The sequence below is a fragment of the Penicillium hispanicum genome, assembly GCF_028827665.1.
Source record: "Penicillium hispanicum strain IBT 35686 chromosome Unknown utg000003l_segment0_segment0, whole genome shotgun sequence".
NCBI lineage: Eukaryota > Fungi > Ascomycota > Eurotiomycetes > Eurotiales > Aspergillaceae > Penicillium > Penicillium hispanicum.
Window position 1 is genome coordinate 907,282 of NW_026623195.1, and position 27,444 is coordinate 934,725.

The 27,444-nt window shown below is 53.1% G+C and overlaps 10 protein-coding genes across 10 annotated transcripts; 1 reads left to right on the forward strand and 9 right to left on the reverse strand.

Annotated features, from left to right (window-relative positions):
- Positions 1-6,018: 6,018 nt before the first annotated feature.
- Positions 6,019-7,628, reverse strand: N7459_002746 (GTP-binding protein RBG1; the record flags this gene model as incomplete). Its single annotated transcript, XM_056941931.1, has 9 exons — positions 6,019-6,038; positions 6,108-6,228; positions 6,282-6,638; positions 6,694-7,031; positions 7,088-7,158; positions 7,225-7,261; positions 7,326-7,403; positions 7,474-7,537; positions 7,608-7,628. 9 exons carry the CDS (start codon positions 7,626-7,628, stop codon positions 6,019-6,021), a joined length of 1,107 nt encoding a protein of 368 aa, XP_056801814.1.
- Positions 7,629-8,203: 575 nt separating this feature from the next.
- On the forward strand, positions 8,204-9,077 carry N7459_002747 (putative cysteine dioxygenase Cdo1; the record flags this gene model as incomplete). Its single annotated transcript, XM_056941932.1, has 4 exons — positions 8,204-8,467; positions 8,563-8,772; positions 8,828-8,885; positions 8,944-9,077. The coding sequence occupies 4 exons, from the start codon at positions 8,204-8,206 to the stop codon at positions 9,075-9,077; spliced, it is 666 nt and encodes a 221-aa protein (XP_056801815.1).
- A 346-nt stretch (positions 9,078-9,423) lies between these two features.
- On the reverse strand, positions 9,424-9,972 carry N7459_002748 (uncharacterized protein; the record flags this gene model as incomplete). The annotated part of the gene is made up of 1 exon (XM_056941933.1): positions 9,424-9,972. The coding sequence occupies one exon, from the start codon at positions 9,970-9,972 to the stop codon at positions 9,424-9,426; it is 549 nt and encodes a 182-aa protein (XP_056801816.1).
- Positions 9,973-10,388: 416 nt separating this feature from the next.
- N7459_002749 (uncharacterized protein) lies at positions 10,389-11,759 on the reverse strand (the record flags this gene model as incomplete). The annotated part of the gene is made up of 1 exon (XM_056941934.1): positions 10,389-11,759. The coding sequence occupies one exon, from the start codon at positions 11,757-11,759 to the stop codon at positions 10,389-10,391; it is 1,371 nt and encodes a 456-aa protein (XP_056801817.1).
- Positions 11,760-14,368: 2,609 nt separating this feature from the next.
- Positions 14,369-16,959, reverse strand: N7459_002750 (uncharacterized protein; the record flags this gene model as incomplete). The annotated part of the gene is made up of 6 exons (XM_056941935.1): positions 14,369-15,233; positions 15,292-15,935; positions 15,993-16,577; positions 16,655-16,761; positions 16,822-16,849; positions 16,927-16,959. 6 exons carry the CDS (start codon positions 16,957-16,959, stop codon positions 14,369-14,371), a joined length of 2,262 nt encoding a protein of 753 aa, XP_056801818.1.
- An 802-nt stretch (positions 16,960-17,761) lies between these two features.
- Positions 17,762-19,347, reverse strand: N7459_002751 (alpha/beta fold hydrolase; the record flags this gene model as incomplete). Its single annotated transcript, XM_056941936.1, has 3 exons — positions 17,762-18,574; positions 18,637-19,115; positions 19,200-19,347. 3 exons carry the CDS (start codon positions 19,345-19,347, stop codon positions 17,762-17,764), a joined length of 1,440 nt encoding a protein of 479 aa, XP_056801819.1.
- A 768-nt stretch (positions 19,348-20,115) lies between these two features.
- On the reverse strand, positions 20,116-21,974 carry N7459_002752 (putative capsule-associated protein CAP1; the record flags this gene model as incomplete). Its single annotated transcript, XM_056941937.1, has 2 exons — positions 20,116-20,167; positions 20,224-21,974. 2 exons carry the CDS (start codon positions 21,972-21,974, stop codon positions 20,116-20,118), a joined length of 1,803 nt encoding a protein of 600 aa, XP_056801820.1.
- A 945-nt stretch (positions 21,975-22,919) lies between these two features.
- Positions 22,920-23,485, reverse strand: N7459_002753 (uncharacterized protein; the record flags this gene model as incomplete). The annotated part of the gene is made up of 2 exons (XM_056941938.1): positions 22,920-23,043; positions 23,088-23,485. 2 exons carry the CDS (start codon positions 23,483-23,485, stop codon positions 22,920-22,922), a joined length of 522 nt encoding a protein of 173 aa, XP_056801821.1.
- Positions 23,486-24,691: 1,206 nt separating this feature from the next.
- Positions 24,692-25,732, reverse strand: N7459_002754 (putative glycosyl transferase family 8 family; the record flags this gene model as incomplete). The annotated part of the gene is made up of 1 exon (XM_056941939.1): positions 24,692-25,732. The coding sequence occupies one exon, from the start codon at positions 25,730-25,732 to the stop codon at positions 24,692-24,694; it is 1,041 nt and encodes a 346-aa protein (XP_056801822.1).
- A 656-nt stretch (positions 25,733-26,388) lies between these two features.
- Positions 26,389-27,347, reverse strand: N7459_002755 (putative metalloreductase Fre8; the record flags this gene model as incomplete). The annotated part of the gene is made up of 2 exons (XM_056941940.1): positions 26,389-26,969; positions 27,035-27,347. 2 exons carry the CDS (start codon positions 27,345-27,347, stop codon positions 26,389-26,391), a joined length of 894 nt encoding a protein of 297 aa, XP_056801823.1.
- Between the last annotated feature and the right edge of the window lie 97 nt (positions 27,348-27,444).

A 27,444-nucleotide genomic window follows, 5' to 3' on the forward strand; every position in this document is an offset into this window, starting at 1 on the left:
TCTAGGAGCTGATTGGCCGGTGCGCTCGAAAAAGCCATCCGCAGCAGCAAAAAAAAAAAAAAAAAGGAAAATTCCGCAAGAAAAAAAAGAAAAAAAAGAAATAAAATATATTTCGAGCGACAATTTCCAAAATACCAAAATACCCCTGCCGTGGGAGGTGAGAACGGCGTGTGGTTGGCTGAGACCGATTATATTCGCGACGCAGGGGTTGCATCTCAGGCCCAAACCTGGTTTTCGCACGGGTTTGGCGTATTACCAGGACGCTCGTACGGTACGTCGGTATGGAAACCCTGCGGAATCAGTATAGTCCTAGGCAAACGCGGGAAGTCCGGTCCATCTCTGGTGATCAATCCATGTATACCAAGTCGACGATTTGCTTTTTTACTTTCGCTTTTTCTTCTCTTCTCGGGCATCCATCCCCCCGACTTGTCCGGGATTTGGCAGCCGGGGATTATGGGCAGTACTCGGGATTGCGCGAGAAATCAAATAATCATAAATTCTCGTCCGAAGGCTGGGTACCGATCTCCCCTCTCAGGTCCGTAGGGTACCAAACCCATCCTCCAATCCACATAGGCGCTCGGGGTACCCGTGGTTCAGTATCAATCTAGTTGATCTAGTTCCCGTATCTGCAGTCTGCGCTGCCGTTTTTGACGGCTGACGGATCCTTCAGCGCGACTGGCCGTTGGAATCCTTCACGTTGGAGCACCTGGCGCAATGGACCTCCCCCTCCAGCGTGGTTCCTAAACCTGAGTTGGTCAGTGGTCAGTGGTTAGTGACTCGAAGGGCACGTATGTATGCGAGCAGGACGAATCCGAGCAGATCAGCCGCGCGAGCAGGGCCCTACAGGATCACTGGTTCCCTGGTGTATATGGTCCCCGAGGCATCGACGAGGCCGGGGGATGCGTGATGATTCGCAGGCGATGGCCGGATAGCGGATCGATGAAGACCGCTGAACCTAAAAGCGCGCATGACGTCCGTTGTGTAGGCTGGGCAGGACGATCCAGTGGACCGAGAGCGACGAAGCAGATTGCGGCGGTGCGGTGACTATCGTTTCATCACTCCCATCGCGTTCCCTTTTTTGGCAGAAGGGCTCAACGGTCGGTTTACCAAAGCGGCCAAAGAGAGCATGGCATGCCTGGTTCGGGGCCACGCTCATGCCCCACGCCCATGCCCCATGTGATGCCATCGGAGGGCGAGCACAGAGCACCGCCTCGGTCGCGACGGTAGAGTGCGAATGAGAAGCCCGAAGTCGCGATCTCTGCGATGACTGGGCCTGGGCTGGAGCGGAGGAGCAGCCAGAGGGGCGTGAGCCAATCCCTACATTGGATGGAAGTAAAGAGGATCTTTCTGAAGGACCGGCGCCGATCTGCTCACTCCATTTGGTGTTTTTGTTTTTTTTTTTTTTGCTTTTTCTGGGTATTTTTTCTGCGAGTGTCCGAACGCATCAGACATCCTCGAAAGATGACACGGCAAATGGGCAAAATGAGGAGCAGCATGGATCCTCTCCATCTGAGCGAATCCCCCGTGCGCATTCGCCTGTGGATGATACGCGTTGATACAAGGGCCGAACGAGCAAGCCGGGGCTGGCCCTATCACAGGGCAGAGGTGACGTCTCGGCGAAGAGGGGGGGTCTCTCCATGGTGCGATCGGGCGTCTTCTGGCGCTAACTTAGTCTCAGGAAGAAGTTCGTCCTGAGTCGTCGGGGGGGGGTCGAGGCGACTAGGACCGAGCAAGTCCGCGATGCTTCTCAGCCCTCGTTTTTTCGTCGATACTCCACTTCTTGACCCACTGCGGTCCTCGCCGGCCCGGGAAACCTTCAGTACACAAGACTGTCAAAGAGCGGATATCGTGCGATCCCCGGTCGCTCTGCACGGATCAATGGTGGAGGTGGTTGAAGTCGGGCGTCCCACAAAAGGGCGAATGGAGGCGGAGAAGGGCGTTGCGACAACTCCACGACTCATGTGTGATGGCTATACCAGCCCCCCCCCGACTCGGTAAGAATCGATAAGAGAACTGAGCCACTTAATCATGCTCCATTATGATTATGGATCGGGATTCGATATGGGTTTGGATGCGGTCTAGGTCGCATCCACGATTACGAGCGAACGAGTAGAACCAAAGCAACCAGACTTCCCCCCGCTTGTTCGACTCTCACCACGAGGCCATTCAGTGTGAAATCGGCCTAGTTGCTTCTGCGGGAGTTTTCTTCTCGAGACATCTCACGGTTGAATGGGGATGGGGGATGGCATGTCTAGTCGACAATGCAACCACGACGACATCAGCAAAACAAACCACCAAAAAACGAGGTTTGACAAATTCTCGCAATGCGACATCGTCGTATCAGCCAAACAGATTTCGTCTCCTTTCGTCCTCCACACTGTTAGACCAGTCCGTCAGGGGCGCAGATCAACCGTCGCTGACGGCGGCGCGGTCTTTCTGATTCGATCGCAGCACCCATCGTCCTGCGCGCTGCCGTTGGCTTTTCTGTCTTATTTTTTTTTCTTTTGTGTTGCTATTTTGCACCAGTCATATCGCCCCGTCTAAGGAAAGAGAAGGTGTGAAAAAAGAAAAGAAAGGCGAGGATACAAAGTCAATCACGCCAGGTTCGCGGTTTATCCTTGCCCATCTGGGAGAGGTTCGGCTGTGGAATACAATCAATATGGCCTAGTAACCCCATCGGATCAGCGTCGTATGTGGGCTGACGCCATCTTTGGAGAGGAGAGAGACGAAGGATGGCGGGAATCGAAAGGAATCATCCGAGTGATCTAGCTAGCTATCATCATCTTCATCCTCATGCCTGGTCGGTTTCATTGCCTCGGAGGGCGGGATGGCAGTCTCCATCATTTCGGAGCAGAAGAAGAAACAAGTCTAGACCAGTCCGGATTGAAATTGTCGACATCCAATGGCCGGGTGGGTTTTCCATAATTGCTTCTTGTTCTCTTTTTCCCCCTTTCCCGGTCTCTCGTTTCTGCTTTCATCCCGAATTTCTTCGGGAGCGCAGTGCCCGTTGGACTCAGGAACAGAATAGTCGGGGAACACAAGGCACAAGGTGCGTGCATAAAACAGGAAAAACAGGATTGGTGGTTGGGGCGAGTCAGGTACCGATCGACAAGGTGCGCTTCTAAATGGCAAGAATGCACCATCCCTCTAGCGCTGCATCAAGCATACAGATTAATGAGGAGCTACAGGAGGCCCATGTCAGTGCCGTGCCGTAGTGTCCGATGTATGTACATACAAGGTGCGAATGACCATCCTCTATGGTTGCAATCTTAGGATCTCGCCCGACAGCCCGTCGGATCACACTCGATAGAGTGCAGACAAAAGGGACCACGGGGTGAGCCCTACAAGCGAATCCATGACATACCGGTTCTTTCGCGTCATTCCGAATGTCAAGTCTCAACAGACTCCGAGCGTCGGCACATCAACCATCGTCGCCCACAACTCCGGGGAAAGAGCATTGCAGCCCCGCCTAATGCAATGCAATGCAATGCAACGGGGGAGACCGCCGGATCTTCCCACGAGAAGAAAACGAGCTTCAGGCCCCAGCAAAGGAAGATATGTAGCCACGCCCGGCATCGGTGCTGCAGCAGTCACCTGACGGGCCATGGGCGATTTCGATTCTCACCACAAACCCCGAAGAGGCAACGGAGTGCAGGGTAGCGACGATAATCCTGCCGATCTTGCATCGGCGGACGGACCAGATCGTGGCCGCGGTGCTGGAGGTCTGGGCTGTCGAGATCGGCGATTTGCGGGCGCTGCTCCACTAGGCCCTCTCTTCTTTCGCTCTCGCCCTGCGCGAGTCTCCGCTGCGAACGGGACATCTCTCCTGCCCATCCACCTGTTGTGGCACCCGGGAGGCCATCGACACTTTCACCGAGAAGTCACCGGGCCTCCTGGTGGAGCGGAGTTGATCAGATAAACATCGTGAACCCAACCAGGAATTCACCGCTTGTTGAGAGACGCGGTGACGTTCGGAGTGGGCACTCGAGCTCCATGTGCATCAGCGTTCATGCCGGCTCGAACCACTTTTTCTTTGTTGCTCTCGGGTCTACTGCAGCATGTCAATCCTGCGGGAGCGGACGTGCATATCCTTCACGATCCGAGGGGAGAGAGAGAAAGAGGAGAAAGAGCAGGGGAGCTCGAGCACGGTACTTTTGACACATGGCCGATCCAAATTTCAGTATTGCGCAGAGGTATTGCACGAGCAGAAACGAGACTGAAGAGAGATAAAATACCATTGAAAAATACCTCACAGACACTTCGCCCAGACAGAAACGTGCTTTGCTCCTTCCACTTGATATATCAGATTCCTCGTCGGAAGAGGACGCTGTTGCCCTGCCCCCAATTGCAATCTTGGGGGATCCTATCGGATGCCGCGATGTCTGGACCAGCCCTCAGCCCCATTTGGCCGGAGCTTGCGGGTATACGCATTCCCCCCGAAAGGGGTCACATCGTCATGATCACCGTTGCCGAATCAATACGGGGCGCTCCAGCTCAAATGAGGGGGAATTGCAACAGCTGGTATTAGGTGCAGGTCAGTGCACGGGGGTCGCGGCCCTTCGCCGGCGCGCATGCACACCATAATTTGCCTCTGGAGATTCCCCTCGAAGCTATCGGGAGCTCTGGCCGGACCTGGGGAACTGACCAGCGGCCCTCGTCGACCGTGGTCGAATTCGTCAAATTTGTCGATCTGCATAAGGGGCAGACCGGCCTGGACTCGGCGTAGACGCGTGATGCGTGCCGAGAGGGTGAGAGTGGGAGAGAGAGAGGAAGAGTGGGAGGAGAGTGGGGAGGCCAGAACCAGGGCTTACCGGGGGTTCGCCTCTCCCCAGCCTCGTTACCAAGTATCCCGGGTCCCAATATCAAGAGGTTGGTCACTCGCGAGACCAGCAAAGTAGCCTTGACTCGCCGACGGCCCGGATGAGGCGGACCTCGCCAATTGCATTGTCTGACACGGGATGCATGCCCCCGAGCATCATTTTCGTACTTAGTCAAAACGGCATCTAGGACCGACATTCCCTTATCGGAGTCTCTTTAGTGTGTGAATGGCATGTTGACTACGGGAGATACTAGCCCTGCGCACCCCGGCCTACATCAACTTACTATATACCGGGGGCATCATTGGCCGCGTGGGACCAAGCCATGCAGGTCGCATAATCGAGGAGCCGAGCAGTCAAGAGCAAAAGGTGGCGTTTCTTTGTCCCATGGGTTTGTCCCACGCGTGAAAGTCGATATCAAGTGGATGGTGGTTGGGCCACAAAAGCAAAATGGGACACTATGGACGCATCGCAGTCTAGTATTTTCTTAATTTTTTTCGTCTAGGACGCCACCCCGAGGACGAGATGCAACAGTAGTCTTGTTCGCCATGAAAGACCTAGATCTAGAACTTTTTTTTACGCCGGGGGATGCTCAAAAACACGAGAACAAAGAACCCTCGGAAGACGGAAACATGGGTAATCATAACAATATGGACCGGTCGCTCCAAAGGCCACACACAAAGAAATATCGCGAAGAGGGAGAAAAGACTGACATCAAAGCAAACGTGGCGCCCGCCAAGACCATCACAAAGAAGACTGCCATGGTGCATCCCCTCGTGCTGCCCCTGAGACCCCTTGGACATGTCGCCAACTCGACGAGGCCCTCGCCGATCCAACGCTGCAGCCGGGGAGACATCGCGGGATAGACCCGAAAATCGCAATCTGTAAGCCGCGCATGCGCGTCCCAGATGGGCTCACTCAGAGCCCAGGGATCAATCGACCCCTCCAGCCTAGTGATTTTCGAAGGCCTCATTCGATGAGCTTGGTTGTCCGTGCGAGAAACGACTCTGATGGTCCAACCACACTCGGGTTCTGTGGCGTCTGACGCAGAGCGCTGCAGCTCAGAAGCCGTACCTGTCAGCATGGCAGGGGCAGGAGCATCCTGGCACAGGCCATCCTTGCCACGCCCCCGGTGCGGTTTGGATCCGCGACTCGCCTTCGCACAGTAGCCCGTGGCAGTCAAGGGTCATGGTGGAATCGTTTATCGCTTCACAATGGACACTATATTCATCGCTGTCAGTCTTGCCCCTGAGAAATGAACAAGCCCGGCTTGAAAAGGTAATTGCGTACCGATATCTTCATCAGCAAGCTCATGCGTAAGACCGACGCGCTGCGGTTGGTGCTTGACGGAGCGGCCGTACACAATGGCTTGCTTGAATTGGTCCTTGATCGAACGGTGAATGGCATTACACTGCACTTGATTAGCGTCTTTCACCGCAAGGTAAGGGTTATAAAAGTCCGTACAAAGTCTTCCACCGTGCAACCCGAGGCACGGAGCACAACAGGTGCTGTGTAGTCGGGTGCTTTGCCCTTGGGCTTGGTATAGATTCGTCGCAAGTTGAGCTTCTCCCACATCATCTCCAAAAGCTCGTCAATGTTCCATCCGTGCTCCGAGCTGATCGGACAGGCGTTAGGAATTCGGTACAGAAGATCCAACTCCTCAATCGAGATGGCATCGATTTTGTTGAGAGCATAAATGACGGGGATGTAGCTTCGGCTCTTGGCTTCCAGGATATCAATCAGGTCATCGATTGTCGCGTCGCACCGGATGGCAATATCAGCAGACGAAATCTTGTACTCGTTCATCACAGCTTTGATTTCCTGCCGGGACTGTTAACGAACGCCCAGGGAAAGACAGCAACGCAACGCAACCCACCTCGTGCGAAATGTTGGTCAAGGGGACGGTGCTCGTGATCGCAATACCACCCTTGTCCTTCTTCTTAAAGTTGATGTTGGGAGGCTGCTTGTTGATTCGAATACCGAAGCCCTCCAGTTCGTTCTCGATGACACGCTTGTCAACCAAGGGCTTGTTCACGTCGAGAACAATAAAGATGAGATGGCAAGTCTTAGCGACTGCAATAACCTGCCGACCTCGGCCCTTGCCGTCTTTAGCGCCTTGAATGATACCGGGAAGATCGAGAATCTGGATTTTGGCACCATTGTACATGACTTGACCGGGGACGGTGGTAAGCGTTGTGAACTCGTAAGCCGCAGCTACAGAGAGGTCAGCGATTGTTCACACACGTATTGCATTTTCTGTTCGAACAGACCTTCCGAGTGCTGGCCAGTCAATTTGCTCATCAGAGTACTCTTGCCGACGGAGGGGAAGCCAATGAAGCCACTGGGGTGAAAATGTCAGAATCTTGGTGGATAAAAACCAAGATAGGAGTGCTGATATTGCACTTACACACTAGCAACACCAGTACGCGCAACATCGAAGCCGGCTAAAGGACATTGTCGTTAGCAATTGTTTTGACGTCCACCATGTCTTCGCAAGTGATCACTTACCACCTCCGCCACCACCGCCTCCTCCAGACGGGGTCAGAAGTTCTCGCTTCAGCTTCGCAAGTTTGGCCTTCAACTGTCCTACAGCGTTTGTTAGCCGCATCGTTCATTGTCCTGACCAAAGCAATCTTTTGTTCGACGGCGTCCGTACCCAAATGGAAAGAGGTGTTCTTGTTCTTCTGAGTCCGAGCCATCTCGGACTCAATTTCCTTGATCTATAGTCGTTCATGGCCTCATTAGCAAATGTTTTCGGTGCGCGGATTTTGCAGCAAGCGGCCCACTAACCTTGTCAATAGTCGTCGACATTTTGGCGGTTGTAGATCACGGGAGTCGGCAATAAAGAAATGGGATCAGATGGCCAAATACAGGGAACGCTTCGTCAATGCGTCTCCCTGGCTGTGCAGCAGAATGAATTCGCAGCGTTGCGATGGACTCAGAGTCGCGGAGCACAATCTTTCAAGATTGAATTGTGGCACTCCTCTTAGTCAGGGCGGGGTGTCAGCCTGAGGCATAAAACTATGTCATAGATGCCTTGTTCTGAAGGCACCATCTCTAGGCCCTTATCGCTTATCGCCGGCACGGGTGGCAACGCGACAAGCCAAAGTTCCAACGCCTGTGGTTCCTCGCGCCATTCCGGCCTTGGATGATCAATCGCAATTGGCGTGTCTTCGTGTGACTTGGTGTGCCGCTGGTCATTGGAATCTCTAATCTGAACAGACCAGAAAGAAGGACTCAAAAACGGCAGCAGTCGGGCTCGATCTCACCACAGACGCAACTCTCCGATAACGGTTGTCCCCCCACGGTCCTTTTGTCGGTTTGCATAGATAGGAGCGAAAAGACGCCCAACACGTCCCTTGGACTGAAAAAGATTTCTCATCGTCATGCCGTTCCTCAACACAGGGTCTGAACCCCCATCTGACTCTGAGAAGACCACTTCGGCCTTCGAGAAACTCGTGCAAGACTTAAGTGCGGCTCTAGGACCAAGCTCTGGCCTTGACTCCAACGATGTTGATCCATTGGACATTCAGAAATTGATGGAAGAATACATCTCCAACTCCAAAGAATGGGGTCCATACGCCTTGGGGGATGCCAGCAGAACCTATACGAGGAATCTGATTGATGAGGGAAATGGCAAGAGCAACCTGGTGAGTTAAGCACCTGTACCGTCCGTTCATGACATCCCCTTATTTCACGTATATCCATGGATGATACGCCGATGGATGCTAATTTATATTGATAGTTGATTCTGGTGTGGAGTCCTGGGAAGGGAAGTGCGATCCATGACCACGCCAACGCACACTGTGTCATGAAGATCCTCAAAGGGAAACTCCAAGAAACACTCTATTCCTGGCCTGACCAGTCAAAGATTGAGCACGGGCAAACCTCACCACCGCAGATCACTCGACGAACCATTTACGATGAGAATGAGGTTACGTATATGTCGGATAAGGTTTGTCGTGAAACGCCTCGTTGGCTGCCACGCCGATACTGACCATTTATCATAGCTCGGTTTGCACAGGATATCGAACCCCGACCCAGACAATTTCGCCATTTCACTCCACCGTAAGTGGCTTGAGTTGCCTTCTTCTCCTTCCAGCTTGCGACGCTTACCATCATTTAGTCTACACGCCCCCTAACGCAGCGAAGGATGGTTTTTGTCTCTACGATGAGAAGACCGGCAAGGCAAAGCACATCAAACAGACCAATTTCTACTCTGTCCGTGGAAAGCGGCTGAGTGACGTGGAGGAGCAATAAGTAGATTTTGCTATCCAAAGGCCAGGGCGTTACAAGCCCCTCTCCTATGCATTTGTCTTCTTCCGCTTACCACAGCCGGAAATTGTACTTACCCGAAGATATCTCTAGTCTGCTACTATTGGCCCTTATCATTTCGCATCAATGACACTGAGTATGTTCTCCATGCTCAAGATCACATTGGGCATCCCTGGTGTGCGCTATTTCCCTCAGTCCGGAGGATCAGAAACCAGCATTCACCTTTTCAAAGTCTGAGCATTGCGTTATCATCATTATCATTGACGACTGAATGAAAGAAAAGAAGCACAATTCAAGATTCATCTGTAGCACGTAGTTACCTCCTCGAGTCTTACACAGACTGCAACATAGACCTCGCCATTTCCAGCTTCCTCCCAGACACAATCCCTCGATCAACCAGCTTCCCAATAACCCGAACCGCCCATCCCTGGCAATTCTCCCTCACAGACCGCCGATCAGGCGCCCGAGGGGGCATTTCATTCTCTGCAACCTCCTTCACAACCAAAGCCTGCTCCTCGCTCACAGTGCCCAACTGATACATTGCATAGAAATCCTCCGACCCGGCGATATCAATCGGACCACTCGACGGCTCATACACCATGTATTCCGCATCGCCTTTGACCTGATACAACAGACCAGACTGGTTCTCCCTAGCGACGAAGAGCGACCAGTGGAACGGTTCACCGGGCCCTTGTGCCTCCAGCACGAGGGAGAGGTAGAGAGGTGAGATGGCGGTCGAGGCGGGCGCGCCTGTGTCGGGCTCGAGCAGGTCCCATCGCTGGGCGCCTTTACGGCGGCTAAAGTGCCGGCCGTTGACTTCGCAGACTTCACGGAGGCCGATCGTCTTGATTGGCGTGTCGGGGGTGGGGTGGTCTTCCATCTTATGGGGGTGGGGTAGGTTGGAGGCGAATGTGGTTACAGCTAGCTAGCTGCTGCTTGGGGCCCCGCCATGCAGGCGCTTGGCTTGTCCTTGCTAACTTAACCCGACCCTCTCGTGGATATCTAGGAGGTATCTAAGACCGGTACTATTACAAATGGAATATGTGGAGCAGAAATTTATGCAGATCAGCTTTTGATTAGCCAGTAATCTATCTATCTTGAGTCCAGGCTCTAGTCTATAAACATCAAATGCAAAATGCAAGTCTATATGCAGAAGGCGCAAAATCGTACAGGAGTGCAAAAGGGTTGGCGTTGACAAATGTCAGGTCGTTCACGTAAAGCGAGGCATTGACAGAACTTGAGGCATTCACGTAAATCGAGTCATTTCGTTCAGAGATATGCGTTAGGCGCACCAGCTTAGCTGTCGGTGTTCTTGCAGGTGAAGCTGTTGCTGTTGGCGTCCTTGTGGATGGCCGTGCCGGAGGCGTACAGACCGAGGACACACAGGATCAGACCGATGAGGGTGATGGCGACGTTCAGGACGAACAGAGCAATCTTGCGAGGGGAGGCGAACCACTGGCCCTGGTTGAGGTGCAGCCAGTAGATACCGCTGAGACCGTAGCTGAACCAGGAAGCGAAGAGAGCGCTAATCAAGCTGTTCAGGTCACTGAAGACGGGGATGGCCTCGGCGATGATCCAGGCAACGACCCAGCAGGTGACACCCAGACCGATCCAGATACCGATGGACTTGAAGTTGCTCTGGTGCATCAGGCCGGACTTGGCGCAGCAGCGGAAGTAGATGTACTTCAGACCAATGTGGCCGTTGACGACACCGGCACCGATAATAGTGGGGATGGCAATGCCGTAGGCGACCTTCTTCATGACCGGGCCGGCGGAGGTCAGGGCGGGCGACTGGACGTCGGCGCCAACGTAGTAGTAGATGACCACGGCCGCAGTCAGGTACAGGCAGATCTCGAAGGTCTGGAGCATGAACAGGGACTTCTTGAAGTCACGGGGCTGCTCCATTTCGGAAATCAAACCGAAGAAGGCGACGTGAGCGCAGTAGGCGAACACAATGTTGGAAATGGACTGGAACTCAGTGTACAGGTCGTTGTCGATGGCAGCCTTGGTGACGACGTTGGTGTGCTCCTCCACACCCACCGAGATCATGGTGATAATGACGGCGGTGAAGATACTGATGAAGGCGGCGAAGGAGATCCAGGTCATGCCCTTCATGGTACGGGGCAGCGACAGAGCCAGCGAGATCAGCATGCCGACGAGGGAGAAGACAATCGAGCAGGTACCGTGGTTGGTGACGGTGTTCATCATGACGCGGAAGGTCAGGATGTGGGCACCCATGACGAAGATACAGAACAGGAACTGGGCCGTGCCGAAAAGCTCGCGACCGAACTTGCCCAGCAGAATTTCACCGGCGTCTCCCAGGTTCTGGATGAAGGGGTAGCGCTCACGCATCAGACCGATGTTGTATCCAGTGTAGGTAGCGAGGAGACCGAGACCGATGATCAGGATGATACCAGGGACAAAACCCAGGGTAGCCATGGCGGATGGCAGGGAGAGCACACCCAGCGAGACGGACTCGCAAATCATGAGTAAACCGCATTGCCACCAGTTGAGCGTCTTGTACTTGATTTCGGCGTACTCCTCGTTACCGAAGGCATCCGAGACCTCGCCGTACTTGAGGTTACCCTCCTCCTCGAAGTTGGGTTCGTACTTTTGCTCGGCGATCTTGTCGTTGACAGGCGCGGCTTGAGGGGCGACAGACTCCATTTCGACAGATTCCCGGTCAACGGTGCAAAGCGAAAAAAAAGTGGAAAATTGGGAAAAGTGAAGAAGGGAGAAGATTAAGGCGACAAATTCCGGATTGTCCAAGAGAGAAACTGCTCCGTCTTCAAGACTGGGAGTGGTGATGGCTGATGGGAATGAGAAGGAGACGGCGGGATGAAGTTCCAATTAATAACAGAAACTGTCTCGCGCGGGCCTTTGACTTTCGGCTGCCCCGTTCTCTTCCTGCTTCTCCCCAACCCGCTTTGGGTTGTGGGATGCGCAGGATTCGGCGCCCCGTGAGAGGCGAATCTGCGTCGAAATCTGCATCGAAGATGCACGGAAGGCCCGCCGAACATTCCGTGGACGATGCTGATTCGTGCTAACGTCGCATCCCAGCGGGTCTCCCAGCCCGACGATCGGCCGGTACGCCAATGACCTTGTCCATATCATCTGGCCGTGACTAATGGACATTCCTCATCGAATCCGCCCGGTCGTTGCGCCCCCAGTTTCGCACTTCCTTAGTTCCCTCCAGAGCGCCCAGGCCGCCCCAAATTGCTGAGGTGGGAGGAGATCGTCTGATCCTAGGGCTTCCTTCGTGCAAGTGAGAGCCAGGGGGCCGTCTTCCTGCGAGCAATCCAGCATGATAACAGCCCGGTGTTAGCCAATCACCGGGGACACTGACGTCGATTCCGGGGGGCGAGCATTTTAGACTCCTTCGAAATTTGTTCTCGAAGGTTTCCAGCGAGCTTCGACTGGCGCCCCCAGATCTGATTCGCGCCCAGACTGCCCACTACTGCCAGGCACGACCAACCACAGCCGCCACAACCGTGACGAAGCCCGCTAAGACTCGGGTGTGACCTCTTCCTGCATCCTGCATCCCACCAATCCTTCGAGGAGTCAGACCTAGCGGCCTCTTATACGCTTTCTTTGCACAGATAAGGGATTCCTCTTACCCATACTGGTTATCCCGCAAGGATGTATCTCTTCCGGGCGAACCGTCCAGAATCAATCGGGGGCGTTCATACCAAGATAAGAGTTCCTGTCAACTGATGCTTATACATGTCTCTGTATATCAAATCCCGCAATGGTTGACGCGGTATCAAATGCCGCGACGATCGTCGTGTCACTTATCTCCCATCGAGAAATGTGTCACGGAATCGACGTAATTGGCGTCCAGGCATGGATGATACGGAGAATTTTCTCGGGGGCCTGGGTTGGACCAGCCTCTTCCATTTCGTGCCGCGAGACTGACACTTACACCGGTTGGTTGAACCAGCCCTTTCACCGGTTCAACCCCGGTTTCAGGTGGACTGTGGCATGATCAAGCTCTTTTGGCATCTGCCCATCGTCCCTTGGCATCTCTTCCCCGGTGGATGTGTTGGCAGACAACCGAGACGGCCAATGGGGGCCGTAGTAGACAGTCGACGTTCTCCACAGAGGGAGGTTGCCCTCCGCCCAGGTCGTGTTGTCCCATGCGCGTTGCGATGTTGTCTGGAAGAGGATAGTGTAGAATAGAGAAAGACTACCTAGGTACTACCATCAAAGAATTAACGAGCGCGTCATAAACAAACACTCAAGTATCAATAGAAGACACGGCATGTTCAATAATATATTGCTGCAGTCGAGTTGACCCTCGAAATGGGGGAGGCAAAAGCATCGCATTGGTAGATATATATTTCCAAGGCTGAACAACACATGGCCACCAAAATCATGAAGACACCCCGATCAACCTGGCGCGAAAGCTAGTCCCAACCCAGATTTTGATCACTTCCAAGGTTCTTCAAAAGTTCCGATTCCATTGCTAAGACATACCATCGCGGATGTCTTTTCCCCCGCGGATGTCTTTTTCGGCAGTTATTGACTGCAAAATGCCAACCAGACTTTGTCCAAAGTCGGTTCGACCCACGCGTAATTCATTGCCTCAAAAGGAAGGTGACTAACTTTCTGCAGAATCAACCTTGGAACCATGGAACTCCTGACCACCGGCGCCTAATTATATAATACACCTTAGTAGTTCAATTCACAACCAAGCTTCCGATATAGACAATATAACCTATAAACACAGCGGTTTGGGGGTATAGCACTTGGTTTCCGGTGTGTGTTACTAGCATTAGACACGGTGCTGCTGATCGCGTGTTTGGATTCGATACGTATCAAAGTACGCATCTAGTTATTGATAGTAGTCAGTCCTCATAGAAGAAAGCTTTTTTTTATCGGGAATGATCTCCCGAGTTGGAAGTTCTTACTCCGTTGAAATGAGAATATCCAAGCCGACGGAAGTATCTACAAAGCCACTTGAGTGTCGTGGGAAAAACCAGTCACCGCCGAGCTGCAAAAATGAGGACAAATTAATAGCCGAGTCATGTCATTGAGGGAAGTAAATAAACTAAAATAAACCAAGTCGATGCAAATGCAGGTGCAATATACAGAGCACGACTTGGTGCAGACCTCAGCGTCAGGGGTACATGCAAGACACAAAGAAAAGAAAACACATGCTTCGCAGATTAAATATTCACGTCGCGGCATCAGTAAGCGGGGGTTGGGTTTATTCCTTTTCATGCCCATGAGAGGAGAATGGGGAATATTCAAAGGATTTGGAGGCCGAAAAGCGACTATGCAGAAGTCCGGGATTCTCCAAAGCCTGGGACTGCCGACGGCGCAGTTGTTCCAGTTGGGCCAGGGGATTCTGTAGATCGCCACAATAAGTACGTTGCCCGGAGGAGGTGAGAAAACGCATCAACCGTGACACCCACCCAGTCCTCCTGGTCCGGGACGCCCCCGGCAACGGGGAACGCGTCCCCACCGGAGGTGTTGTTGCCTTTGCCTCCGCCACTAGTGCCCCTGTTGCGTTGGATGGGCGCTGGGGTCACGGGCAAACTAGGCCGTTCGACCTCCGTGGGGAAGTCGGTCAGCCTGATGCTTGGCCGGTGTTCGGAGGCGAGTCCCGTGGTTATAGTGGAAATGGTCGATGATGATGATGGTGACCCCCGATGATGCGAGCTGGCACTCGAGCTCGTATGGGTGGAACCGGACACGACTTGCGTTCTTGCGCGGCGGACTTGCTGCATGGATTCAATATACCGCCGGATATCCGGGTCTTCATCCCACGCATTGGAGCGAGAGTAGTGCTCCCAGGAATCAGCTGAAGGCTCGTATGGTGCTCGAGGGGGTAGGGTCTCAGGAGAGGGTATGTAGTCGCCTGATTCGGGGACGGCAAGGATTTTTGGGGACTCAACACGAGGAACTGGCTGTTCGTGGGCAAAAACACGTGTGGGTTTGGGCGCACGGCTTTCCCACGGAAACAGTTGGGCAACCTTTTCCGGCTCTGGCTTTGTCTCGGGAACTTGATAGTACATATTCTTCGGGGCTTCCGGGTAGGAGGGCGGAGGTTGGAACAGACTCGTGTCTTCGGACATGGTGTATGTCTTCTGCTCCAGGCTTATTCCTTCTGGTTTCGAATGGAGTGGTGGTGGTTCTCTGTGAAGTATAAGCAGATAGGCCATTGAAGATTGAACTTTAAGGTAGAAGACCTTACCGTGAAGCATCCCACTCCGCCTGGGGTGCTTGGAATGTCGGCTCTGGTGAGGGTGCCCTATGATGCGGCTCAGCTGCCGGCGGCGGAGCCGCTACTTCAGCCTGGGGCTGATCCGTCTGACTTCCATGGAGGTCCGGTGTTTGATTATGTTGCATTTCTTGTTGCGCTTCATAACTCTGTTGATTTTCAGGGGCAATGAATGCTGGTGCATATGGTAATGGCGGGATGAACGTCGAAACGTGCTCCTCGCCACGAACATACTGTGGTACTGCGCTCAGCACAGGCACCTTCACCGCCGAGGCTACATCGTATGGAGCAGAATGGTCGTGATGGTGTTCCCAATGATGTTCGGTGTACTGATGCTGATGCCTAAGATGTTGGGCATGCACTTCCTCCGAGGAGACAAGAGCTGGCACATCTTCACCGGATTGGATTTCCTCATGATGAAAGCTGACAGGTTCACCTTCTTCAACATGATAGACGTGGTGTGCTTGCGGCCACTGCTCATAAGATGTTTCTGGATGCTCTGCAAGCTGAACTGTTCGAAGCTGATGACCAGAGACCGATGGCGTCTCGCGCTTCATGGAGGTTTGCTCATGGTGAACCTGAGGTGGTGGACCTTTTCCAATGGTTGAGACGGAGACCTGACAAAAATAAATTAGCTTAGCTTCGGCTCTTCTAAGGCAAAAGAAAAGACTCACAAATGGTGGTTGATAGTGTCTATCGTAGACCGCCCACCATTTCCCCAGAAGCTGATTGTACGGGGACTCCAGCGGGACTACCTGTCGGGGCAAATTCCAGGGCTTCTGCGAGCCAATGAAATGGATGAGACTGATGGTGCTCTGGAAATGCTTGTACGCAGGGATATACTGATAGTTAGCACTAGGAGTGCAATTATACGAAAAGCTCAGCCTATGCCAGTCTCGGAAGTGCATGTTTAGCAGTCCCTGGTCAGCTCCATCGAAGCTAATACCCCGCTCAGCGAATGCCTTGAGTGCGTGATAGTCTTGCAAATTAGGGTGTAGGGCCATCAGTCCACTATTGAAACAGTCCGGCCAGCCGACATCTGGTGCGGCTGCAAAATCTACCTGTAGGGAGAACAGCTCGTCCGGTGCACGCACCGCCACGACATCGCAGTCGATATAGACGATCCGCTCGTACTGTGTCAGACGCCAGAGCTCGATTTTGGTGAATGTCGCGATCAGGTCCGGCCGGTCCATCAACCAGAGATTCGCCGGGGTATCGTTCACGATCGAATGTACTGGAATCAGCTCGTCGTAGACCGTCTTGGAACACACATGTTAGTGGCCGTCGCCAACGAGGGGCCATTGTTGTTTTGCCACTTGAGTAGAATGCAACATACCTGCAACTCATTGATTGTGGCTTCGTGGAGCTTGTCCGGTGTAAAGAGGGCTACCAGCCTCGCTCGCGTGCCACTGTCACGCAGGGAATGTGCCAGGACCATGGCCCCTAAACGTAGCCCAGGTCAGAAAAAGTGCATATATGACGGGAGGGAAGCCATTTTGTTACCCGGCAAGTAATGATCGCTCAGCAGGAGCTATAGTCCCCATCATCAGTACTTTTCATGGGTTATCTCCGGCACCCCTGTAGAGGGGGTGCAATGACGCAACGCACCGTGCAGTAGACCGCACTCCGCTCGGGGTCCATCACGTCGGGAATCCTTCAACGCGACCAGAACAACAGTTTAAGGGAGATTCCTCTCCAACCTGGCCGGACTCTGGTGAGCAGGGGATGCGACCGTGAGAGATTTGTCGGGCACAAGAAGGAAAGTAATGGAAGCAGCCGAGGAATGCGTGGTTGGCCTGCGACAATATTTATCCAGTCAAAGCACCGACGCGCCGCTCTTGATGATAGTTCGGACTGGACTCCCTCAACAGGGCGAAGCGGGTACCTAACACCGACAGAATGTAGGTACGGCGGCAGGTTGTGGCACCTGGGCCGGGCGCAGGTTCGAGCAGACGAAAACGAGGGCTTTCACAAGCGCTGCATCGTGTCCGGAGGTCGTGCGAGGTGAAACTCGGTTGGCGCAGCAATCCAGGGAGAAATGCCACCAGGGAAGATAAAGCAGGAGCTCCACGGAACGTTGGAAGGGAGAATGGAGAAATACAATTTTCCCCGGACGGAGAGCCCGAGGGGAAGTGGAGGTTCCCCTCACGCGGAAGTTCCACTCCGGATTCGGTCTGAGGAAAGTGACGAGTGTGTCCTGCCCAGGCTGATACTACCTATAGATACACTAAATGGCTCGCCATTCACACTTCTGCGGACTCAGGTATTCATAGACCTAGACCATTTACATGAAACTCCAAATGCAGATAACATCCTGCTATTTGCTACCCCCCAGCCGCTTCTCACCTTCGGAACCTTGGCGATTTGGTAGTGGGATGGTGATACAGAGCTTCGGAAAATAACGATGCGCGTCGGTCTCTAATAGCAGTGGCGCAATAGGACTTCAGCGGTGCGCAGTCACCTTTGCGCTCGGGTACACTGCTTGGATCGCGGCACCGACGTCGCCTTGCTCGCCCTCGATACTCCATTGCACGGCCTTGGTGATAGCCGCGCGACTCTCCACCTCAACCGGGGTCCAATGGCCCGTCTCCGGCAACATCACAACCTGGCTTCCGTGGACGAGATAATCCGCGATGCCGTCTAGGCAGACGTTCAGGTTGAGGGCCGAGTCCTTCTCGCCCCATAACACCGTTGAACTTGCTCTAAGAACCCCGGGGGCTCCTTCATCAAACAGGCCCTGTCCGCTACTGGTCCGGCGCAGTTCATTGCCGCCCGCAAGCCCGTGTAAGGCGGTGATAGTCTCGAGGGATTTGTGCCAGCGTCCGACCCCGCCCCCTTGTCGGTAGTAGCTCGCTGGACCCATGATATTAGCGAATTCGGAGTCGTATTTAATCGTAGTGGGGTATGTTTCGCCATTGGCAGTCTTAGTCTTCGATTCTGCGAGAGACGGGCCCATGCTACTGGCCATCGACTCGGCAGCATCGACGGTAGTGTACTCAGAGCGGCCGTGGGCAATCTTGTGGATAGCTTTCATGAGGGAATGGTTTCCTCCCGTGAGGTAGTAGCGGGCCACCAGAGTAGGCATCTGGATAGCAAAAACGTATCCTGAGGAAACAAGCTGGCGGAACAAGGGGCTCAGGGTCCGGAGAGACTGGAGCAACGGCGCGCGGGCGTGAAGAGGTGATCCAAGCGCAGTGTTGAACATCTTTTGTGCTGATGAAATATAGCGGCGAATGTTGGACTTGGCCAAGCTCGGCTAGAGAAGTGTAAGCAGTAGTCGAATGGTGCACAAGTGAGCTTGACCGTCTTGCAACCTACCAATGGAGCATTGGACAGAATGAAGCGATGGGCAAGCGATGGCGCCTCAGATGCAAGCCGCATCGATAACATACAGCCCCAGTCATGGCTGACGACGATTGTTCTCTTCTTATTGCTTTCTGAGCTGTCGTCCACACCGTATTGAGTTCGAAGAGTGACAATGAACTCCGTCAGCTTCTCTAGTATATTCGTTGCTGAGTACCGTTCCAAACTTTGGGTGCCTCCATAGCCAGGAAGGTCAATTGCAACCAAGGTCGCCACATTCTGTAGATCGGGCAAGGCGATGATGTGTCGCCACTCTGCCCAGCTATCAGGAAATCCGTGGATGAAGATGACCAGAGGTTTGTTAGAGCTCAGCACAGCTGGTGAGCTGGGAATTTCGTTGCTGACAAAGTGGAACTTGAAGCCGCTCGGGAGGGTCAGGAAGTGGTGAGAAAGGCCGGAGAATGTCCTCGACAGATTCCAGAACCGGTCACGAGCTATGGCCGATAGTGAATTAGGTATGCTCCAATGGCCATTGTGAATAGAGCCGGTGGGCTTGGTGTGATAATTGAAATGCTTACCAAGCTGAAGCTCCAGGTCCTCTTTCTCTGTCCGCTTAGTGAAAAACAGTCCTCTTTTGATGGCAACCATGCCATGAACGATCACTGAGAACAGACCGTAGGCAAATGCCGCCACCGAGAATATGATTTTATTCAATGAGCCTCCCATGATGGAATATGAGCAGCATAACCATGGGCTGTCTTGGGTGGAATTAAGAAAGAGAAATGCAGATGGAGAGAACGAGGAATCACATAGCTGAAGAGCTCCAAAGTTGCCCAGCGGGGCTCCGGCCGTGACTTAGTCAGCGAAATGTCGTCACTGGCGGCTGGATTGGTTCTGACTTGGTGTTACTCTGGTTGCAGTAGCTTTGACGTAGCTATGTCCGAACATGTATGTACTTGACTGTAGTTTACGTTTTATCCCTGAGGCGACAGGTAACTCGGGGCTTGAGCGAGATGGTGTGTTTATGTATGTAGTGTAACCGGCGACCTCCACTTTATGCTCGGGTGGCTGCCGATTGACCGCCACAATAGCACCAAGTGCCTATGGCCCAATCACATCTTGTACAGCCTTCCCGAAGATCCTTCTCGGTAAGATGAGTGTGTTTCCAATATTTAAGTGAAATACACAGCAATGCTGGGCCTCAATGGCCCTTATCCCAAATAACGCCAGATCCATCCTTACATGCAGTCAGATAAAGGTATCACGTCGGCAGGCTGTATGAAATCAAGGATGAGAAGAAGGGTATTAACACATAATGGAACGACGAGACATTAAGAAGAGAACATGTAAACACAAGACACAAGGGAATAGCCGTGATCTCGTCGACTCCCCCACGAGGCTGAATCGAGATTCAGCAAGCGGAACCCGGGGGACAAATTAGGGTATATACAAATGCGCTGTCTATGAAGGAAGACCAGAGAATTAGGCGTGCGGTCACAGGGTGAATCCCAAGTGCTCTCGGTTGTCGTCTACAAGACGTCCATATCTGCGGTGGTTAGCACGTACATCAACGATGAATATATGAATCGAGCAAGGACTTACTCCAAGAGTAAACGGAAGAACCAGACCTCCAGGTCCTCGTTGCGCAGCACTTTCTGGGCCCAGTCCTGGCTCTGGGCAGCCATCTGAGACGCCGTCTTCTGGCCTTCTTCCTCCGTGACAAAGTACCGCATACTTTCCACATACTCGGTTCCCTTCAAGCTAAGTGGTGCATAATGCACCCAGGGCTTCAGCCACTCGTCATGCCACTCGCGGAAGATGGCAATTTTGTAGACAAAGCTATTGCTCAGCAGAAAGGCGTAGAAGCGCCCACTGAACGCATTGCCGTCAATATCCACCAGGTATTTGTGGCTCCATGCATCTTGCTGCCCGGCAGTCGGGGCAATGTCGAAGTACTCTTCCTGCGCATGGCAGTCGTCGGGATCGCACTGCCCAACGAAGGTGAACTTGACATCAAACGAATCCCGGTGTTCGTCTCGGTGAACGTTTTGTGAGATCCACGAGTTGTCTTGCTGCCGGGCAAGAATCTTGGTCGAGCCCAGGGAATTGGCGGTGTCCACAAATTGTTGCCGGTGTTGACGACGCCAGCCGCCCGCGCGCGAAAACCCGCCCGTTGTGGACCCGCGCCAGTACATTCGATCAGACTTGGCATCCCAGTCGTAATCCTTGTGTTTCTCATAGGGCACCTTATCCGCCCAGTACCAGGGACTGGGATACAGGATGTCCTGGAAACTCGAAATCTTACTCTGTGAGAAGATCGGGAACAGATCGTGGACGACGTCGAAGGCATTCGGCCGATCGAAGAAGCCGTAGGTGTAGCGAAGAGAAGGGGTGTAGCAGATATCAGAGAAAGCCGTGGTGTTGTAGATAAAGCCCAGCTCGCCGTGTGCGTAAGGATCGACGTTGTCCGGCTCTTCGTCGTCGAGAGATCGCGCAGGACTGTCCACGGGGCAGGAGGTGCGAGAGTTGGTCCAGGTCGGCTGGTGGGCGAAACGGTTAAAGCGAGTGGTGCGCACCTCGTCAATGCGGTCTCCCTTGTTGAGATCCGACGGGCGTGGTGACCACGCATTCTGGGGGTTCTGGCTGCTGAATGCAGCGGGAATGGCGCGGTCGGTCGCGGTCTGCACAAGCCGCTGGAGGTCGTCACCGGGGATCACGACCCGGGGCTCGTCGTGAACGTTGAACACCAGGTCCATGTCCGGTAGGTATTGTACGAACTCCTTCATCATGCCGGCCGTGGCATGGCGCTGCCACTTGCGACCATCACCGCCGCCCTCGTTCAGAGTCACCTGGCCATTACGAATCAGGACGCCGAGCACCGCGTTATCGAAGCCCAAGGTCTCTCGGGCGCGCTCGCGGATGGTCTGCGGCTTCACGGCCCAGAAGGGGAGCAGGGAGTGATAGATGGAGTCGAACTCATCCACCAGCTGCACGCCCTTGGACTGGGCAAACTTGAACCACTTGTCGAAATTGGGCGGCGGGTGCATCTTGTAGCGACGCTTGTACTCCGTCACGGCCTCGGCCAGGGTCTTTGATTGGCGGGCCCGGGTATGGTCGAAGTGCTGCTGTGCATTCTGGACTAGGCTGGTGATGGGGTGCACCTTCTCGGGAGGGTAGGTGGTCTGGCCCTGATGGAGTTGAGGGTGCTTGATCGGCTCGGGGGGAGGGATGTCAATCGGCGGCTCGGACGTGGGTTGGGATCGGAGAAGGACGAGGGAGAGGCATGCGAGGGAGACAATCGCAAGCAGCAGAATTAGACGTTGGCGTCGCATTGTGCCATTTGTGAGAGGCATGAGAAAATGAGCGGCAGGAGGGTGGGAGACAAGGCTAGACACAAGCCAAAAAGGGTCTCAGGAGAGAGAGAGAGTGCTCCATCGAGAGTCTGGATTGACCCGCGGGGGGGCCAAGTCTGCATTCCGCTTTGGGCTCCTGTCCACGTACACACTTGGGCGCTTTTGCCCACGCACCGTGAATCTGGAAACTGAACATGCCAACGTGGGTTACAGAGTGCGTCCACAGTACCCTTATAGAGTAGAGCAGAACTAAGTATCTAAGTATCCATCTTGAGAAACGGTGGGCCGTTTCCCTTGTTTTTGTGGGGATAGCAGCATTAAAGTACCCCCGGACTGGGCATACCTAAGACGCTATACCACCATGGAAATCGAGTATATAGACATCTTCATTGTCATTGCTTCGAGATCATACGCTACTTTCATGCCCAGAGGGAGTGAGAGTGGAAGCTTACACCGTGTATTGCCTGGATAAGTGGGAATACTATAGGCGCACTATCGCGCAAAATCACATCTACCGGGTATCGTGAAAAATAAAGTGGTAGATCATCGTCACCAGTGCAAAGATAGATCTTGACAAGACGCATAGTCACACGAGGGATACTGGCCTCGACATGGCGAATATCTCTAGAGTACAGTTGACCGTTTCATCTGTAGCTCACACGCTGCTCTGGTAACTCAGCGATCGCTGGGTCGTTCCTGCTTCCAATTTCTGAAACGGACAGCTGTTGAGGCCAGGGAGGATGTGTAGATGCGGAGGCCACAGGGAGTTCATGGAAGCGCGGGTTCTGTTGTGGTGGCGGTTGCGGTTTATTTCGGCGTCGCATCCAGAACCAAAACAGTGCGAGTAGAATGACTGCGCCTGCCACACCACCAATAACTCCCCCAGCAATTGCCCCAGGGTGGGTTGACGAAGTTGATTCCACGGTGCTAGTATCTGCAAGACTGCTAGGATGTGGAAAGCTGGACGTTGTAGTCGCCGTAGTGGCTGTTGTCGACGTCGATGTCGTCGTCATTACCGCTGCCATGACTGAGGTTGATGATGTTGTGCTCGATGTAGCGGTTGATATAGCTGTACATGTCAGATCACCCGCACACGAAAAAAAGGCTCCTCACAATAGAGATATGGCAGACTGCTGGTACATACCAGAGGCAGAGGAGTAAACTGCTAACTGGGTCATCCTGGCGTCCAAGTCGGACAAATCGTTCGTACAACCGACAAAACTGTTTTTCAACTCAAACGCCCAGTCATCCTCGGCGCAACAAAACAGTCCACTGCTATGACTGGAGTTGGCCTTGTAGAGACTTGCAGAGCGATTGGCACAATTCGTTCCAATGACGTTACTGCAATCTGCTTCTGATAGACAGCATATCACATTGGTTTGGCCGCCCGGGCAGTAGGTGCCTTTCGGACAGCAGGCATGGAAAGGAGACCAGGTCGTGCCACAATCCGTCTCGGTATGCAGACAGGAGCCATTCCTGCGAACAGAGTAGCCTGTATCATCACCAGACATCTCTTGATGTGGATCTTGATCAACAAAACGCTCTGTACTTATGGGAATCAACACCCGAAGAACAAGTCCAGCTGAAGTGGAACAGCGAGTAGGTCAAGGCTTCAGAATGCTTCGAAGCACCTGCAGCACAAGAGTGAGAAAAAAGGGTTCTTGACCTGCAATCTGCTTGTGTTGAAGAACCAACACTCTGGGGTCGTAGTCAGGGTGGCTACATGACTATATCTAAGTAGAAGGACGTGCCCTATCTAAGTGGAAACGTGAGGATTTATCGAGCCATTCATGAAACTCACCAGGGGTAAGTTTGGGACTTATGCCGACTCGAAGGATAAGAAACCAGGACACTCCTCACTTGGCCCCTTCAGTCACACCCGCTAGAGACCCACACCTAAAGCGGCCGTCCTTTTTCATTCTATTAAGTGCTCTGTGGATAAGATCAATCGTCACGGAGTCTTTGCGGTACGCTCTTATTTGGCCCCCAATCATGTTCCACCCTAGATGTTGTATAGGCCCGTGTTACTATATCATTCCTCGAGTTATAACTAGAACTCGATCTTTGCACTTGATTTATATTCACATATGGCGATACTAAATCATATACTTGCTTCGCGATAGGATGAGATCGCTGATTAGAGGAGAGTTGCACTATGCTCGATGTCAACTCCCTAGGACTCTTCTAAGTTGACAACGGCTGTTAGATCGGCTGCAAGGCCTCGGGAGAATTTCATAGCCGACGATCATATTCTTTCCCGTCATTGATTATACAAGCGCTCAAGCACGTAATATCCTCCCACTCCATACTTATCTACGGCTGGTGTTGCTGGTGCTAAAGGTACTAATTATCGTGTAACTATGGGCTGGGCTTGAAATCCTTCAATACAGCCCCCATGGCGTTTTCTGTGACAAATAATTGGCTATTGCTGGTTACCATATTGATGACCAACACGGAGGGTCAGGTCTCTACTGACTCGTTACATACGTAGCTGCATGTGAACAACAAATCACTGTGCAATAAGCCTGACTGGAGCACTGCTAGTGACCTCGTGTAGCATCTCTAGTAAGCGGGATGAGCCGCTTCCCAGTTCATATGCAATCCGGTGTGATCTGATACAATACAGAGAAGAACCCACGGGTGCTGGTCAGATGAATCGCAACTTATCTTGATATATACGAGGGATTGATGATTTATATTAACAAAGCTCGTGAAAATCATGAGACTGTTTCATTCAACGTTCTAAAGTGAGCCTCCATCTCCTCGACTGCCTCTGCAATCCGCTCGCTGACAAACGTGTCGGGGATAGGACGCCACCACTTGTGGTGAATCGACTTCAATCCACTCTCATACTCCGCCTGATTTGCTCCTTTAAGATTCCAACCAGCCCCGATATCCTTCCATGGCATCGGGCCGTCTGTTCTGTGAGCACAGTTGAGAAGATTCTGCTCAGGATAGGCAGAGTCAAACTTGTCCGGTGTATCCAGAAGACTGACGTAGTAGTCGAAGAGTTGCGTCGAAGGGTGCAACACAAAGAACCCGGCGTTCATATAGTTGTTTTTCTCGTAAAACTCCTTGCCGGGCACCGGTGGCATGGCCCATTCCATCCACGGATCGTGTATGCCGGCGATCATGTACTTGTCGGGCATATTGCCGGTGGCGTTTGTTGCTTGCGGCGATGTCTGTGTCTGGCGGATTTCCGTCGTGGGACTGTCAAATATATCGTGGATAGGGCGGAACACGACCGAGTCGGCGTCCAGGAAAGTGATCTTGTCGTACTCCTCGAGCTTCCACAGATTCAGTTTGGCGAGGACGTCGTTCCAGCGACCCCATTTCGGGTGAATCCAGTCGCGCTCGACGCTCTCCACTGGGACTATGGTAGCGCCATCATTGCTCAGAATATCCCGGTGTCTTTGGGGAACGTCGGATGTGACGAGGACAAGGAACGGGATGTCGTAGGTGTCGTTCCGCGTGCGCGGATTCCGGAGAAGTTGGAAGGTGAGCAGCCTCGCCGCTCGAAAGTAGGGCTCCTCGACATCCGGGAACTCGACATCGCCCTCGGCCGTCAGAATCGTGGCAAATGCATGTCGGGGACGTGGTGCGTTTTGCCCCTCGTTCACAAAGACGGATTTGAGATGGTACGTCGATCCTTCAAAACGGAGAGTGATCACGATCCAGAGGACGGTGATCACACACGCGAAGATCAGGGCGGCCTTTTTGAAGTAAGGCTGAAGAACCCACCCCGTGGACAACAACATATCCGAGGAGCAAATATCATCGAGTTAGAGATCCCGAGTCGAAAAAGGATGAAGAAAGAGCAATTCCCACCCACCGGCTTGGCCCATTAGCGCTCCAGGGGGTGGGTGTTAATTCGGGGGAAATGCGAAGTGACACACGCGAGTCAGAACCTCACACTTGATTGATTATTCAATATTGCATTATTTCTATAAGTAGTTTAGTTAGGGGCCGTATAAATCCTGCAGGCCGCGAGGCTCCGAGGCTAAAGTGGGCCACGCTGATAGCACCGCCCGATGGAGTACTTCCCTAGTCCTATATATGTATCCCAAGGTTATATATGCATGAGACCACTCAATAAAGGGCTAAATTGGCAAGGATCTGCTCGTCGATTAAGAAATTGACGGGTTGTAGTCCCATGGTAAGATCTCTAAGGCTGTATTGACGGTAGATAAGCGTTCTCGCTTATACCCGAGCGAAGTGAAGTCTCTTTGAGCCTGCCAGCAACGCTCCAGAGATTTCAAGGAGACTGGGATTATTGATTCAGATTTGCAGTATTCTTGCCTCTAAACGAACCGATTTTCTTCTCTATCCTAAATCCTCCTGCGTGGACATCGAAACTACAGTTATCCATACAACTCAACATGCAATATGTAAGAGTGAACCATAACAGTGGACGCTATAGCTTCCCGCCCCAGCGCACCGCGACCAAAGAACACGCGCCGTTGAGTACGAAGGCCCCCAAAGCCTGACCCATATATCGCTGCGCCTGCGCAACGTGGAAGTAAGCCGCGACGCAGAGCACACCCACGAACACCACGTGTCCGATATAGAAAGAGCGTCGTCGTTCCTGCATCGACTTAGCTGCTGGTCGGGCTCGGACTTGGCTCTTTCCCGTCGCCGCACGAGGTCGGACGAAGAGTAGAACGGCAATGGCTGCTGATACAGCTAACAGGCCGCACTGCACATCAAAGTCTCGCACGCGCTTGGCAAGAAGCGAGCTAAATCTTGGATAGCTGGACTGTGCAAACATAAGCAGGTAAAGAGTAGCGTGTCCGAAAAGCAGGGGCGAAATGACCACACGGCCGAACAGACGATGGTATGGGGTGACTGTGGCCTGTGGGACAGATGTCAAAAACGAAAAGATCGACGATGCCGATGGTTTGGAGGTGGAGATGTATGCTGCGGGCGACATCAGGACCTGCAGGGGAATCTGGGAGAGGGCGACATGGCCCAATGCTTTGGTTAAATGGAGGTAGTCTGCGAGGCCGGGTGAGTATCATGCACCATGCCGTGATAGTAAGAAGCAACAAGAGATCACTTACCTTCGCCGCTATTCCACACGGAAAGTCCAAATAGCCACAATAGCCACAGTCCGCAGATGAAATACTGCCGCCGTGTTTCGAGCGATCCGGCAATGAGAGGACGATCCCAGCCTGAGGCAGGACCGTGAGGTGGTTTTGACGCGCCGCGAACAGAACTGAATGCTGTTGCCCAACCTTGGTAGATGCGGATCGCGACAATAACCACAATGACCGACCATTGCGCGTAGGAGCCCCGCAGGTCAAGCAGCTCCCGACGGTGTAGTTTGTCCTCGTCGGAGAGGGCGACGAAATGCCAGGGCCAGGATAGAGTCATGTTGTACAAGTATGAATTACCACTTGGTATTTGAAATCCGTGGCGCGTTGTGCCACGAGAATGGGGTCGACACGGTTGATAGATGATCTGGGTAATC